General features: G+C 35.0%; 1 protein-coding gene across 1 annotated transcript in view; it reads right to left on the bottom strand.

Moving 5' to 3' along the window:
• Positions 1-16,916, bottom strand: part of viaf (viral IAP-associated factor) — a 64,283-nt gene that overhangs the window by 7,805 nt on the left and 39,562 nt on the right. The window contains exon 5 of the mRNA XM_090381860.1: positions 4,817-4,960. Coding sequence (XP_090237986.1) covers positions 4,817-4,960 — 144 coding nt within the window. The remainder of the gene's footprint in view (positions 1-4,816; positions 4,961-16,916) is intronic.

Here is a 16,916-nt window from a genome sequence, read left to right as displayed (position 1 = left end):
TTGTTTTATTTTATTAGCATTCTTCATAATTGTAGTAATAGTCGATGGAGGCATATCCTTAGCCCTACACACACATTAGGGCGGCTTTCATCAGATTCTATCCTCTGAATATTGCACTATAATTCAATGAACTTCTTTTAAATTATGGCATTTATTTTTTCTATTAAATTAAAAACTTTATAACACAATTGGCAAAAACTACACACGGATATCACTATTATTTTTATTTAATTTATTAATAGCACAATTAATAAAAAATGCTAGCTTAATAAAGTTCCAACACATGTAAATAGCGTAAACGACGACCAACTGAATGCTTCACTGCATGGACCTTTACTACCCGCATCCACGAGTGGTTACTTTGAGTGCGAGAATCTTTCTCATCTCTGATACGGATGTGCTAATTGCTGATTGCCTCAGATTGTCCTAAATCACGTGAACAGTGGGTAGCACAGTATGGTGTCGATAAATTTTATCTGACGATTTAAAACTTTCGATTTATAAAAAATTTGCAAAAATAAATAAAAATAAAAATGGCGTTGTGGTTAGTGATCGGCGCAAATCAGACCAGCGCAAAACGAGGGCTACCTGTATTTGCATTTAATTATACTAGCGCAAATACTAATGATATGAGATGTTAAATGAGAATGTACATTAGGTACATCTCAGATTTTATGAGCTGAATCCAAATTTAAAGTCAGATATTACCTGACAGAGGAAAGCATCTTGCACTTACTGGAATGGAATTTTTAATGAAATTAACAAGTAATACAATAACTTGTGTAAAAATATTGTTAATTTTTTTTTCTCCATTTACTATTTCTTTTGTAACAGGCGACATACTCTCTGATCAATGACCAGGCAACGGTCTACCAGCATACTAGGCTTCCACATTCCTTGGAATGTTTCTCCATGATTGCAATATCTTGATAAAATGTTCAACCCGTTCATCCCTAATATGTCCAGGGAAAACGTCTAAATGGGAATGAAGTATATTTTTAAAGGCATACTGCAATTAAGTCTTAAATTTATTCAAGATTTTTTAACTGTCTACTCTGTTGTTGCTGAAAAAAAATGTTCACAAATTTCCTAGAGGGATTTCCAAGCTTCTAGTTCCAAAGGATTTAACACTTTTTCAAATCCCATCTTTCAGTAACTCTCTGATCTGCAGACTGACAAATACACCTTTTATTTTGGGATCAGTTATGTGGAAACTAATTTTAAATACTGGAAGCCATCTCCATTCATTCCTGCCATAGCAGGAATGAATGGAGATGGCTTCCAGATCTAATAAAGATTTTATAAAAATCTTTATTAGATCTGACTTTATTTGAAGGGTCGTAAAAATGTTTGTTCCATCAAGTAGTGGCTTATAGATGACATTTTTCTTTCAAGATCCTTTGTTTTCTTATAGAGACAAATCTTAGTTTTATCATGAATGGTTTTGGTCTGATTGACCTGTAGACCTAAAAGTTACCAACAACTTTTAAATATCTGTATATATATGACACTTATATTTATCATATAGTACTTTTCTTAAGAGAAATTCCATGTTCTCATAGGACAGCATGATTGACTAATGACAGATGAATGTATGTTTCCACCGTGGAACAGTACAGCTTTTACACTTAATTTTAAATAGCCACTTAAAAGCCCCCATTCTTCTGGTTTATGTTCTCTTCAAAGGCATTAAGTATCAATCAATATCATTACAATTTCAAAGTGACTCTTCATAGCAAAATATGAAGAATCTCTTTTTGCTATTTACAAAATACAGATATAGTTGTATCTTTTTGTAGTAAATTTCATTACTTCAGCCTAGATCCCAAAAAATTCTGTGGGTAGCTCACACAGGTTTAAACCATGCATAAGATCATTTAATTCACCTCAAGTTATTGGACTTGTTTGGGTCTGGACATTTGCATTCTGATCCAGTGCTTGTATGGACTATTTCCATTAGGCCCAATGTGTTTTTCTCTTCTAACAATCAATCTCCTGTAGAAACAGGTAGTTCATCACTATGGACAACTAATCTAATGGGTGATGGGATGGTGATACTCAATCCAGTGGAAACCATATTAACCATAGATAAAATTAAATCAAAATAGTACAAAAATAATTATAATATATTCAATAAATGTAAAACTAAGTTATATTAAATTCTATCAAACTGGTTACATCAAGTTAAAGACAACTTACCTTGAGAGAATATCTTGATGTTTTACATAGTATAAAATAAAATGTTAAGTACTTACTTCCATAATATACAACACTGTTCTTTTATGTATATTTAATATACAGGTAAACCTCGTATAACACGGTTATTAGGTTCCTGAAAAATGTTGTGTTGTGCGAAACTGTGTTATCCGGGACTAAGAAAAAGTACAAAGGGGGGGGTTACGTTCCAAAATCTAACAAAAATACACTATTTCGTTAACAAAATGTCAACAAAACTAACAAAAATACACCATTCTAGATTTCGTGTATCTTCTGCTCTCTTTAAAAAATCAGAAATCTGGGTTTGTTTGCTTTTGATCAATAAATCTTTGTGAATTTCATCATATAGAACTAAGCATTTTTGAAGCTCCCTTTTGAATGTTGGCCTCCTTTCATTCAAGAATCTGCACTCAAAAAATAAGATTCTAATTGTTCAGCTAACTTTATGCCTTCCCCTATGCTTTTTAGTGTAAAATTTGGAAGTTTAGAATTTTCATCTGCGATATCATCATCTGAATTGATTTAATTTTAACTCTGATGCCATTTGCACCAAATCCGTTACGCGGTTTCTTTTTCTACCAGTAATTCTTGAACATCTTCAGTAATCATATCTTTTTTTATTTTTTTACAAGCATTGGCAACTAAGGCCATGTTACTCTGTGTATATTGTCTATAAATTGTGTGTCCTGAGGTCGATTTTCTGTTTTGCTGGATAAAAAACATGAGATGAGTTTCCAGGAGAAAAAAACAATGATACCCGAGCCCGACTAACTCAGCCACATTGTGAAAAAGATCCGTAAAAATTATCCCCTTCATCGATGGGATTCGAACTCGGGTCTTTTCCGGCTGGTGTGGGGAAGAGGGCGATTCTATAAACTGTGCTACCCACAAGGGCTTCAATAGTCATATCACCAAAACCTTCCCCTCCTACTGACGTAGCAAGTTCTACTATCACACCGATTCTGTTTTCTGCCCGTTCGTTCATATTTCCTGAATGAACTGACTCTCGCCATACATTTTTCCAGATGCATTTAACGTTGACAGTTTTACTTCTTTCAGCGATAAAGCTATGATTCTGATACAGTCCACAATTGAGAAATGTTTCCATGCCTCCATTACTTCAATAGATTCGGAATCAATTTTTTCCAAAATCCATTGTAACGATTTTCTGATGGAATGAGTTTTAAAGGTGGATCTAACAGCTGAATGAAAGAAGTAGTTGCATTAACCCAGTACAACTGTGGTGGTAGGAACATAACTTCAATGTTTGGATGACTTAAAATCTTTTGGATGGCCTGGTGTGCTATCCAATAGTAATAAAACTTTGAAATCTAGATTTTTCCGCAAGTTCAACAAGTACAAGTTCAATAGCACAGAACATAACACAGGAATTTCCAAACAAAATAAAATACACAGATGTCTCAATAATTTTTTTTTTTTGACAAGAGTGGAAACATTGAAAAATTACATCCAACATAATAGCAGGATTTTCCCTGCACAAAAGCTCAAAAATACCGTTATGTGAGGTTTACTGAAATTCTCAGTAAACCATGTTGTAGAATTACCGTGTTATACGGGGGTTGCCTGTACTAAACTCCAATGCTTTTGCTGTGTATGATATGTACTGTTGAATGAATAAATGTTTAATCAATGTTTAAATGAATAATGAATTTAAATTCATTATTCATTTAAATGAATAATGAATGAATAAATGTTTAATCAATATACTTACGGCAAAGTTTAAATCAACTGAAACTTATTAGGAGCTACTTGCTAACATTACAGTTTTCTTAATGAATAAATGAGAAACTTCACATGGCCAGCCATGTGAAGCTGAAGACCACAGTGCAATGTTTCCATGTCTTAATCTTAAACTTAATCTCAATAAACTTCTGACATCATTAAATCTTTCTCCTTTTAGAGGCTTTCTTTAGTTGTACAATATGAAAAAAAAAAAAAAAAAAAAGTCATATGGAGCCATATCAAATGAATATGAGCCTGCAGCAACTACAGGAGGTGGCATTTAGCCAAACATAACCAAAACAAAAAAATTTTTTAAAAGCGTGGTAGTGACAGAAAGCATGCAGCCACAGGAAGAGCATAATTCAAATGAAAAAACTAGTGCAAATCTTGTTAAGTAAACTATTTTGTTTCCCACAAAGTCACTCTTGAAATTTTTGAATAAATTGCAGAATGAAACTGTTGAATAAACTCAAGTAGGTTAGTTGGTCTCAATTCTGTTATAATACTTGATGTTGTTATTAGTTTTACAGTGCATGAATATTGGGACATATTGCAACACTGTATTATGCCTGTACAAGTGTGCTTTCCAGGGAATTCTATTGGGACAGACTTTCTATATAAATTAAACTCCACTGAAAGCCCTTGTCAGGCAAACTAATAGCTCTGGAACTAACAAAAGCTGCCTTTATTAAAAATAAAGGCTGTAAAATAGTGATTTGTAATTAAACTCTTAATTAAATATCTTAAATGTTAGAAATTTATTAAATTGAAACATTTCTTTTATAAAAAGGCAAAATGTTCATAAATTAAAATATTTCCTAAAAAAATATAAATTTAAATTACTAGTAAAACCTACCCACTCTTATACAAATGTAAGATCACCCATGTATTATCTCCAGCTTTATTTACTTGTTCCACATAATCCTCAGCAGAAATTTCACGGACATCTCCATATTTGGCTTGGGTAGATGCAAATTTCATTTCTGCTATTCTTCTCTTTCTTTTGATATAAAAGAGTGAGCATTAAAACAATGAACTAAAATAAAAATAAAAAAATTGAAATCTGAAAACGATTGTTATTAACTAAATAAAACATATTAGTTAAAAAGAAAATGTGAACTTAAAATAATTTTATACTGTACATAATAAATATAGCCAAAACATGAGCAGACTTTCTTAGATATCAAAGTTTTAATAAATTTTAGTAAATAGTAAAGCAAGCAAAATAACCGTTCTTCCATTAACTACATGACAACAAACAACATATGCTGTTATAATGATGTAATGTCTCACACCACATTTCCTCCTGTGATGTGCTACAGTACTTTATGGAATAACAAAGCCTTTTGCTTATCTTATTTAATTCCCATTTCACTGAAAATGAAATGTAAAACACATTTTTCAAATTGTAAAATTTGTCAAAAAATAAAATCATTAAGCAATGCAATTCATTAGTAAAAGATTAAACACTGGTCTACTTCAGATTTAAAAAAAAAAAAATTCCAGAAATAAAAAACAAATCTGAGCACCTGCCTGGAGGCAAGTGACCTTGTCTGCAGCAATTGTCAGTTTAAGCAAATGTACCACAAGGAGAATGCTGAGATAGAAAAATACACAGCTGGTCAAGTTTAATAGAACAGAAAAGATGGAATTGAAAAGTTAAGTGATGAAAAGTATAAGCTTATAATGACTACAAGTTGATCTGTAATATTTGCACAGAAAAGGTTAGGCTGGATATGAGAAATCATTGGCTATGAAGGCAAAGATGGGGGACAATGAGTTTTTCATGTATGTGAATACAAAGAAAACAGCAAATCAAATCAGATCCTTGCATAAGAGGTGTGTAAAAATCGGGTCTGGCTCAAAATCCCAAAGGCCCAGCAGTATCTACTATATCGTAAAAAATATATGAATATAATTCTATATATTTATTAGTTTTTTTACTAAGTAAAAGTTTACCTTATTAGATTAATTTTGTAGAAAGAATATAAAAAAATAACAAAAATTTTAAAGATAAATACCTCTCTCAATTTGAAGATCATGTTTTCTGTTACAGAAACAAACAGTTTTAAAATACGATCAGCAAATAAATGACTTAATTTAATTTTATTTTATTATAATGCATTATTGAAAAACTGGTAATTTTGGTATTTGTACAGGGTGTTTGAGCAATAATTAGAGGTATAGCATTGAAATGCTAAAGATAAAAAACTTGAAATAAGAATACTTTCAGAATATGAAAATTTAGGGTAACGTATTTTGGCAGTTGCATAACAGTTGTCATAAATATCGTTAGCATAACTAAAACTGTAATTATGTTATTGTTGTTATTTGGTTTTTTTTAGGAGCATTAGCAACTAAGGCCATATTGCTCCGGGATATGCGGTGGTCATTCCCTGACCTTTCCGCATCCTTCGTATTTGGTGGTGACGGGCTCAAACCCCGGTCTAATCAAGAAGCGTGTGCTACGCACTGCTGCTCCTTCCCACCTGGCTACGGAGGCGCCTAAAACTGTAATTATACAGGTATTTGTTATTAGCTGTACTTTCACGAATTTCTTTGACAAATACATTAGGCATGACCATGGGCACAGGCAGGATATTTTGAAAGGGGTAACATGAAAATATACCCCCAGAAAAAATATTATGATAATAATAAGAAGAAAAAGGGAAAATAAGAAAATGTGACTTCTTGTTAAAGAATCTGCAGTGAGAGAGGAAAGAATTCTTCTATTTACAACAAAAGTAAATATTCAATGCCTATCATGTGCTCAATAATGGATTATGGATGGTACATTTAAAACCGTGGCCACAATTTTTTATCAATTATATACAATACATGCACCCGTCAATAATGAAAACTATCAAATTCTTCCCTTAGTTTATGTTGATGATGATTAAGAGTGAAGAAAATGAAATTGAATTGAGACCATAGGCCATATTAACTGACCTGATATTAGCTGCAATATATGCCAAGTTCCCTAACGGGTCTAATAAGGTCTGTTTTTTCCACCTAGTATAATGTGTTTGGAGAAAAATTCTAGTGGACTGGCATCTCAGTATGGTACTGATGAAGAATTTAGTTTGCTGCTTTGACATTTGTGTGCCTTGGCATTTATTCCTTCTGGTGAGATACCACAAGCATTTAATGTTCTGAAGCCACATTTACTGAGGGAAGCTAGTGATGTGATAGTGGTTTGAAGACAATTATATAATTATAGCCAGGGTGGCCAAGTGGTTATATATATATATATATATATATATAATCATATATATATATATATATATCCAATATTTTAAATTAAATAAAATAAACCATAAGCCAGTAGTACGGCAAAAACTGTAGAGCGAAAATTAACATAAAAATAACCCAAATAAACAAACGAACGAAAAAAGAATAGACATAATAGTAGCCCGATAACCCTTGTATAATTTCGAGTTTTAAATCCGATTAATAAAAACTATACAAATTTTAGGATAATGCCAATTATATAATAATTTAGCGTTACCCCCCCCCCCGAGAGGTACCAGTTCCGAAAGACGTGAAATATCACCAAAAGAGGGTTAAAGGAACTACCAAACGATAACAAAATCAAAATAAATTAAAATAAATATAGACTGACCATTATGCCCCATATCGACAGAGGACCACAAGGCCAATAATGGTCATGGAATCGCTGCATTTCAATCGCTATACAAATCGTCGCCATGGTGAGTTTTTGCCGTACTACTGGCTTAGTTTATTTTATTTAATTTAAAATATTGGATGTATTTCAGCTTCATATGGAGGAATTGCATGTCGCTGCCTCTAATGAACGACTAATTATTTATTTATTCATTTTTTTATAATTTATGTTAATATTTAATATAATTCAATGATAGTGTATATATATATATATATATATATATATATATATATATATTTATATATATATATATGGAAGAATTATGTGGTATATGTGTAATGGTATGGTAATTCGTGCTTCACCATTATTTCCACCAACATTACGGTTCATATACGATTCCATTCAATTGGGAATTCCACACACCCAAAACAGTGCTGAGGCTTGGCATAGAAGATGGGAGTGTATACACTTCCATTGGAGGAGCATATATTGGCGTATATAGGATCATTGAGGAATTTCAGAAAGAACAGCAACAGATCGATAAACATGTTGAATGCATACTTCATGATGAATTCTGTCCAAAATGCAAGAAGGCGACAGTCGACAGAGAAACGAGAATAATGACATTTGACGGTGTGTATATATATATACAGCAATACCCCACATAGCACTGATAATTGGTACCGAAACTGTTCCATGTTATGTGAAACCATGGTGATTGAGGTATAATTTTAATTGGTTTTAATTGAATGCATATCAAAGAAACAGTTTCTAAACAAATTATAATAAATCTATAAACAATTTGCACTTGATAGCCAATTAAAAGGATTTGAAATTAAAAATATTACAAAAATTTTATTAATGAAAAGATAACATCATGAGAGATAAGAAAAAAGCTTTATTGTTTAACTAGGTATTTCAATAATAAAGTCTGGCGAAGTCATCTCTTCTTTTTCTCGGTATACAAGTCTTTGTAGCATCGAATCCCATCTTGTAAAATTTGCGGCATCTTGATGCTGCATTCAACATCTGGATCTCCATTCATAATCGCCTCGCAGGCCATGTCAACCCCTCCCCGCAAAAAACTTTCTCCAATTCTTCTGTTAAAAATTCTTTCAGTGCCACTTCAGTGTTATCCACTTCAGAATTGTTTTCCTCCTCTTCATATGCAGTTTGCTTGTCAATTTCAAGGAGAGTTGCATCATCTAAATCATTTATATGTGAGTCAGTGCAGTCACATATATTGGCAGTGTCCAAAGTTTCGAATCCCAAGTCTTTTCTGATCTTCAATGGCTTTGGCAATTGTCTGAATTTGCAATTCAAAACCAGTGAAATCATTTGCCAAACAAAACTCATGTTGTTGGTAGTGATTTCTAGACAAGATGCAAATATATTTTCGATCGTATTTAAAGGAGTAAAAAATAAATTGTCAAATGAAAAGTTTGAAAGCTATCACATTGTCTCTTCAGGATGGAATTAAGAATACTGAACGCTTGCACATTGCTGACTGCCTGAGGGGAGCTATTGGCACATGTGATGTGAGACAATAGAGTTGGCACTGCAGCATATATGTACACATTCCTAGACTACGACAATGCAAATTGGATGAGTTTTAATATGTACAGTAAATTTTCAACAAACTTAATTGAAAACCGTGTTATGAAACCCGTGCTGTTTGAAGCTGTGCTAAGCAAGGTATTGCTGTGAATACATATATATATAAAGTGTGTGTTGTTTATTCATTAATATGAATTAATATTAACATTATCATATACTGTTTGCATAACTGCAATGTAATGTTCCATGTATTTAAATAAAATTTTTATGTTTTTAGCGGCCACTTTGATTACATAAAAATCATTTTTTATCACAAACAGTTTCTGTGAGATGGACTTTAACTTTGTTTTTTTAAATACAATCAGTACGTTGGGATTTTGGTTGCTGAGATTTTTGGCTGTGGGGATTTTGGCTGACAGGCCAAAATATAAGTAAAAATCTTAGATATCCAAGCTGATGTTACTGGTGAACTGAACAGATACTTCACATCAACCTTTACAGAAGAAAGACTCTACAGAAAGGAAAGTCTGTGCAAGTGAGGCTGAACACTACGAAATTAGCAATACTAAAATTACAGAAGATTGTTTATTATAAAAACTCAAGCCCAAAGGTAAGGCATCCATAGTTAAGAGCACATATTTAGTAATTTTGAGTGCAGCAGTAAGAGGGTGCTTTGAATCACTGAAGCCAATTATGAGGGCATCCTTTGAAATGGGAGAGATATTTTGGACTAGAGAAGTGCCAGCATATTGCAAATACATAAAGATAGTTCAAAGAGCGAAGTGATTAACTACAGACCAGTAAGTCAGAACTTCAAATTAACATTGCAATACAGAGACATTTAAACAGATATGGAATTCTGAAGGATATACAACATGGCTTTAAGGGAAAATCATATTTAACTAACCTGGTTAGCTATTTTGACATAGTCACCCATGATAGATGTATGAAATAATTTCAACATTGTTTATTTAGATTTTTGCAAAGCATTTGACTTTTTCCACGACTTCACCAGACTATTGTATAAGATGGAACGTGTGATCCAGTGGAAAATTCTAAAATGGACTGCAGGGTGGTTGCAGGAAAAGAGGTAAAGGGTTATGATAAGTGGTTAGTCATCACACCGAGCTAATGTTAGAAGTGAAGGTCCCTCAAGCATCAGTTCTGAGACTGCTTTTCTTTTTTTAAATTTTTCTTAAATGACATTGCCAAAGGAATAGAAGGCACGATGTCGAAATTTGCAGGTGATGTAAATTAAAGATTGGGAGAGTGGTTAATAATCAGTGTCAAGCAACAGGATCTTCAAGATGACTTTGATAGGTTATAATCAGAAAATTGGCAGATATGTTCCCATGAGGCAAAATGCAATGAAGACAGGCCCATTATTTTCCATAATGATTTACTGAACATTTTTTGTAGAAATAGCAAGGTCATAATCCTATCATATTAGGCAGGTGTATGACTGCACTTGGAATACTGTGTCCAAGCACAGAGGCTGCACCTGAAAAAGACCTTGAACTCCTTGAAAGGTTCAAAGACTGGCAATTCCCTTGGTAAAATCTGCAAAATGATGCCCCATTGGATTTCCAATATGGGAGATACAGAGCTTGGTAACCAGGCACCTCACTGAAGGGTGCCTCCATAGCCAGGTGGGCAGGAGCAGCAGTGCGTAGCACACGCTTCTTGATTAGACCAGGGTTCGAGCCTGTGACCACCAAATACGGAGGATGCGGAAAGGTCAGGGAATGACCACCGAATATCCCAGGAGCAATATAGCCTTAGTTGCTAATGCTCCTAAAAACCAAATAACAACAACAACAACCTCATTGAGAATTTAACAGTGTGCTTTATATTGAACTGTATTTAAATAAATGGATTAGGCAGCAAACTCAAATAAAGGACATTCTTATAAAAACTAAAGAACTGAAATGGATTTGGGCAAAACACATAGCTCGAAGACATGACAGATGGACTAAGAAAATAACAGAATGGTATCCAAGGAGCTAAAAGAAAACCCTGGAAGACAACAACGGAGATGGACAGATGAAATTCAAAAGTTCATGGGCAGTAAATGGATGGCCATTGCACAAAACAGAAGGAACTGGAAAGTTGCTGGTTTGTTTGTTTGTTATTTGGTTTTTAGGAGCATTAGCAACTAAGGCCATATTGCTCCGGGGATATGCGGTGGTCATTCCCTGACCTTTCCACATCCTCCGTATTTGGTGGTCACGGGCTCGAACCCCAGTCTAATCAAGAAATGTGTGCTACGCACTGCTGCTCCTGCCCACCTGGCTACGGAGGCGCCCGGGAAAGGAAAGTTGTTGGAGAGGCCTTCATCTTGCAGTGGATCGAAAATGGCTGATGATGATGATGATGATGAGGGGCCATCATCATCAAATTATGAGAAAGAAGTTTGGATTGGATTTTAGGAATTTTTCCTTAAGCTAGTGAGTTATTAATTACTAAATAAGTTACATCCTTAAGTAGTTGAGTTAGGTTTTATTGGCACATTAGCAACTAAGGCTATAATGTGCAAGTAGTTGAGTCCAACAGCTTGAAGAAATTCAAAAGGTAAGCTGGATATTTATTTTAATTTTTTGTATTTATTTTTGGCTAGTGCACCAAAAGCCTTCCTTTTATCACATGGCATATGTATCAAAACCCTTATCAGGTTCTGATACATTTGAGACCACAGATCTTCCAACCTTAGTTGCTGTATTACAAAATGGAATTATTCTGGCTGCTTCTAAAGCTACTAAAGAAAGTCAAAAGAAATGTTTTCACTCCATGCTGGAACCACAACTTAACTAATCTACATAAATCCATACATGAGACTTGCAAACTGTACCAGCATTATTGTGGCTCTTGGTCTTCAGCTGACATTGATCAACTACATTGGCATTATATTACACTTAAAAACAATACACAAAAGCTATTCCCCAGAGAAAACTTTAAACCTGGAAACGTTACCAACGTGCACGGTAATCAAGATCTCTAGGGAACTGTTTATAAATTAGTCACAGGAAAGTTAAATACACAATCTCCCTTTAAAACAGTACTGATTAATAATTTGTAAACTTTAAATTAGATACCATTAATCGCATCCTAGATGTTCTTTTTCTTGAAGATGATCCTAACAGTGACTTTCCTTCATTGTCTTGACAATAAAATACAAAGTATTTTAATGCTACAGACTCACAGCCATTTTCAACTGCGAAGTTGACTCTACAGTATCAAAAATAAGCCCCAATAAATGTCCTGAGAAAGATCAGGTTGAAGTAAATTTATAACCAAATTAGCATTAGCTGAGGCATATGATGCAAGAAGGGCCTCCGTAGCCGAGTGGTCATGAGCAGGAGTGCAGTAGTACACACTCTTTGAGTAGACCGGGGTTCAAGCCCCCGACTGCTAAATATGGTCAATCAGCCAACCCGCACTGGGCCAGCGTGGCAGATTATGGTCCATTTCCCTCAGCATGAATTGTTGAGGAGGCTTCCATCCTGCAGTGGGTTGATAATGGCTGCAGTTGGCGTTTTTTTTTTTTTTTTTTTTTAAGATACAAGAAAGCAAGCTGATGCAGCATCAGCAAAAAAAAAAAAAAAAAAACACACCCATTTCACCTATCTATTCATCACTCCAAATGCTTGTCCACCTCAGCTTTAAATTTATTGAAGCTATCAACTTCTTGGATGATTGTTTACTGCAGCAGCATGTTCAAGAGGCACCAGAGAGGGTAATACTTTTGATCTGGTTATCAGCAGTGATCGATCGTGTATTAGGAATTTGCAGATAAAGGAATCACTAGGTGGCAGTGATCACAGTGTACTGATGTGGGATTTACTTAAAGATATAAAAGGGTTTTTGCTTCCGTAAAGGTGACTACAGTGGTCTCAGACAGTTTTTAAATTCTGTACAATGGGATCAACTGATGATGTTACCAACAGCAAATTCAAAATGGGAAGCATTCAAAGAACTTATCTTGGAAGATATTAGGCTTTACATACCAACTAAGAAATATTGTTCAAGGTTTAGCCCTAAATGGTTGTCAAACGAACTAATGAGACTCATGGCAGAGAAGAGAAATGCATGGGATGCATATAAATTATCAGTCGACACAGAAGCCTATGGAAGATATTAGCTAGTCTGTAATCAGGTCACAAAGGAGGTTAGGCAGGTGAAGGCAGATTACGAGAAATCTTTGCAAAGAATGCTAAGAAAAACAGAAAGGATTTCTTTACTTATATATAGGCGCCTCCTTAGCCAGGTGGGCAGGAGCAGCAGTGCGTAGCACACGCTTCTTGATTAGCTCGGGGTTCGAGCCCAAGAGCCACCAAATATGGAGGATGCGGAAAGGTCAGGGAATGACCACCACATATCCCCAGAGCAATATGGCCTTAGTTGCTAAAGCTCCTAAAAACCAAATAACAACAACAACTTTACTTATATAAACTCTAAAAGGAAAGGGATGAATCTGATTGGTCCACTTGATATCGATGGTTCCACTGTTGATGATCCTGCTCAGATAGCAAACAAACTGAATGAATATTTTGCATTTACATTCACACATGAGAAGTTATTAAGGATTGAAAATGCCAGAAGGTTATCAAATTGCAGAAGGGTGCTTAATGATTTTGTAATACTGAGAGCAAAGTGTAAGAGAAATTGTTGAGAAGTTAAATATAAAAAAGGCACGTGGTGTGGATAGGACCTATCCAGTTATATTAAAGGAGGAGGCAAAGGAAGTAAGCAAACCCTTAGCCATAATTATGAGAGCATCCTTGGACTCAGGGGAGGTCCCCATGGACTGGAGATGTGCAAATGTATCCCCAATTCACAAAGGGGGATCGAAGGGTGACACAAGTAATTATAGACCAGTTAGTTTAACTTCTGTTCCGGGTAAAATAATGAAGTCACTGGTTAAAGATGCATTGCAAGATCATCTAGACAAGACTGCAGCAATAATTCAGACACTGCATGGGTTTGTTAAGGGAAAGTCTTGTCTGACAAATTTGATTGTATATATGATGTGATTACAAAAGAACTGGATGCAGGGAATAACTTTGATATTATATATTTGGATCTTAGAAAGGCTTTTGATACTGTTGTGCATGGAAGACTACTGTACAAATTGGAGCAGAATGTTATTAATGGTAAGTTGCTATAATGGATAAAGGAATGGCTGAGTGGGAGAAGACAGAGGGTGGTAATCAATGGGGGCTGCTCTTCGTGGACTAATGTTATTAGTGGAGTCCCACAGGGTTTGGTGTTGAGTCCACTATTGTTTTGTATATTTATCAATGATATTGATGAAGGTATATCAGGCTTAGTGTCAAAGTTTGCAGATGATACAAAGGGTGGCAGGATTGTTAATGACAGTAATGGCACTGTGCTACTGCAACAGGATCTAGAAAATTTGGGAAGATGGGCTGAGAAATGGCAACTGAAGTTTAACTGCGTTTGGCAGTTGCCACTTCAACTGACAAATGCAAAATACTGCATAAGGGTAGAAGTAACCCCAGAGGAACGTACCAACTGTGTGGTACTTCACTTAATGTGGTAGAAAATGAAAAAGACCTGGGAGTAATTGTGCAGTCAGATATGAAGTTTTCTGAGCAATGCAGACAGGCGGCCAGGGCAGGTCATGGGGTTTTGTCAATGATATACAGGAATTTTGCTAACAGGGAAAAGGAGGCGATTGTCCCTCTGTATAAGGCAATGGTCAGGCCACGTCTTGAGTACTGCATATAGGTCTGGAGGCCTCATTTTACAAAGGATGTAGATTTGCTTGAGTGTGTACAGAGAAGGGCAACAAGATTGGTGAGGGGAATGAAAGGATCTTCTTACCAAGAGAGGCCTAAGTTCTGTAAATTGCAGCAGCGAGGTGATCTGATTGAGGTGTATAAGTCCTTGAATGGTTTGAGCACACTGAATTCTAATGGGATTTTCCACTTGTTCAGATTATGAACCTATGGGGGCATAAATTCAAATGGAGGAAAGACATGTAAAATAGATGTGCGGAAATATGCCTTTAGCCTGCGGGTGGTTAACTGCTGGAACAAACTTCCATCTGTCATTGTGGAAGTTGATAGGTTAAATAAATTTAAGGAGGCAGCACTGGACTAACATTTAGAGGGAATGGTTGCATAAATTTTTTTTTTTTTTTTGGCTGATACTGAGCTCATACGCTTGTTTTCTTGCATTACATGCCACTATTACTACTACTACTACGACAAGAGATGCAAGACTCCATGACCTGCTCTGGCAGCCCATCTGCATTGCTCAGTGAGCTTCATATCTGACTGCACAATTACCCCCAGGTCTTTTCACTCTCCCCTTCCCTGAGTGTAGTACCACACAGTTGGTAAGTTTCTCTTGGGTTACTGCTACCTATATGCAGTACTTTGCATTTGTAAATGTCGAACTTCAGTTACCACTTCTCAGCCCATTTGCCCAACTTATCTTGATCCAGTTGAAGTAAAATACTGTCTTTAATGTCGTTAACAAGCCTGCCAACCTTTGTATCATCTGCAAACTTGGACATTAAGCCTGATATACATTCATCAAAATTACACAAAATATTTTCTTGTTAAATTATTCAATAGATGCTTAAATTTGAGATCCTTCCCAAGATGCTATATAGGTAAAGTCTTTGAAAGACTTTTATCTTATTACATCACAAGTTTAATGATGGAAAACAATTCCTACTCCGATAATTAATTTGGATTTCGCTCTGGTGTTGGGACAGAGTATGCATTAGTTCACTTTATGCATATTATTACTTTAACACAACGCAAATATACTTTGTCAGTATTTGTTGGCTTCAAGGGCACTTTTGATTCCCTTTGCTGGAATGTCTCAGTCTGATAAATTGACCCTTTGATTTATACAGTGCTATCAGGAATTATTTTTCAAATAGACCTATTACTATTGCCTCAAACTTGCAGGCTGCACCTAGAAAATTTAATTGGTTAATAAAATTTTATTTAATTAACAGGGCCTCTGATTTGGAACTTGGTCCTGAATCAGTGGCTAGCAAAACAATTTGACAATTACCAGTCCATGACTGATGACCTTGTGCTTTTTTTATTTGCTAATTCAAGAGCGTGTACGGATCTCCTGGTAAGAGAGCTACCTGAAACTCTAGATAATAACTCCTTGCAGGAAGTATCTGACTGAGCAAATGCTAAAAATTTTAAATCTCTACACAGAATACTTCAATGAATGTTTTTAAATGCACCTATTCAACTAAAAAAATCTCCGTTAGGTAAGTTGTTGTTGTGGGGGTTTCATGGCGCATAAGCAACTTTGGCTATAATGCGCCTATCCGTTAGGTAAGATTTATGGCTCTGGTATTCCACATGTTACTAAAACTAAATATATCCGATTATTAATTGACTAACTTTTTTACCCCTAATTATCTTTTTTGCATGGTAAATTAAAAAAATCTGCAAGAATTATTTCTAGAAATACTCATACTAATTGGGGCTTGATCAAAAACACTAGCTTTCTCTATAAAGCTGTTATATTGCCCATTGCAACATATGTGGCAGTAGCTTGGTTTACTAGAACTAGATACTACGAAACTTGCAGAATGGTTTCAACCCCTGCTTTGCAAGTTCTGTCAGGCTCCTTGCCCCTAGATTTATTTTTAATCTTTCAAGGCTTTTGCTATTTTATTAGAAAGAAACTGTTTCTTGTCTTTGATGGCATACAAATTGACCTTAACAATGACAAAAAAAATTAAAGTATTTGAAATTCTGATGTCTAGATGGCA

Source organism: Mastigoproctus giganteus, chromosome 1, assembly GCF_048544385.1.
Source record: "Mastigoproctus giganteus isolate SK-2022 chromosome 1, ASM4854438v1, whole genome shotgun sequence".
Taxonomy (NCBI): Eukaryota; Metazoa; Arthropoda; class Arachnida; order Uropygi; family Thelyphonidae; genus Mastigoproctus; species Mastigoproctus giganteus.
Note: the sequence above shows the minus strand (reverse complement) of the source record. Positions and strands in the feature narration are given on the sequence as shown.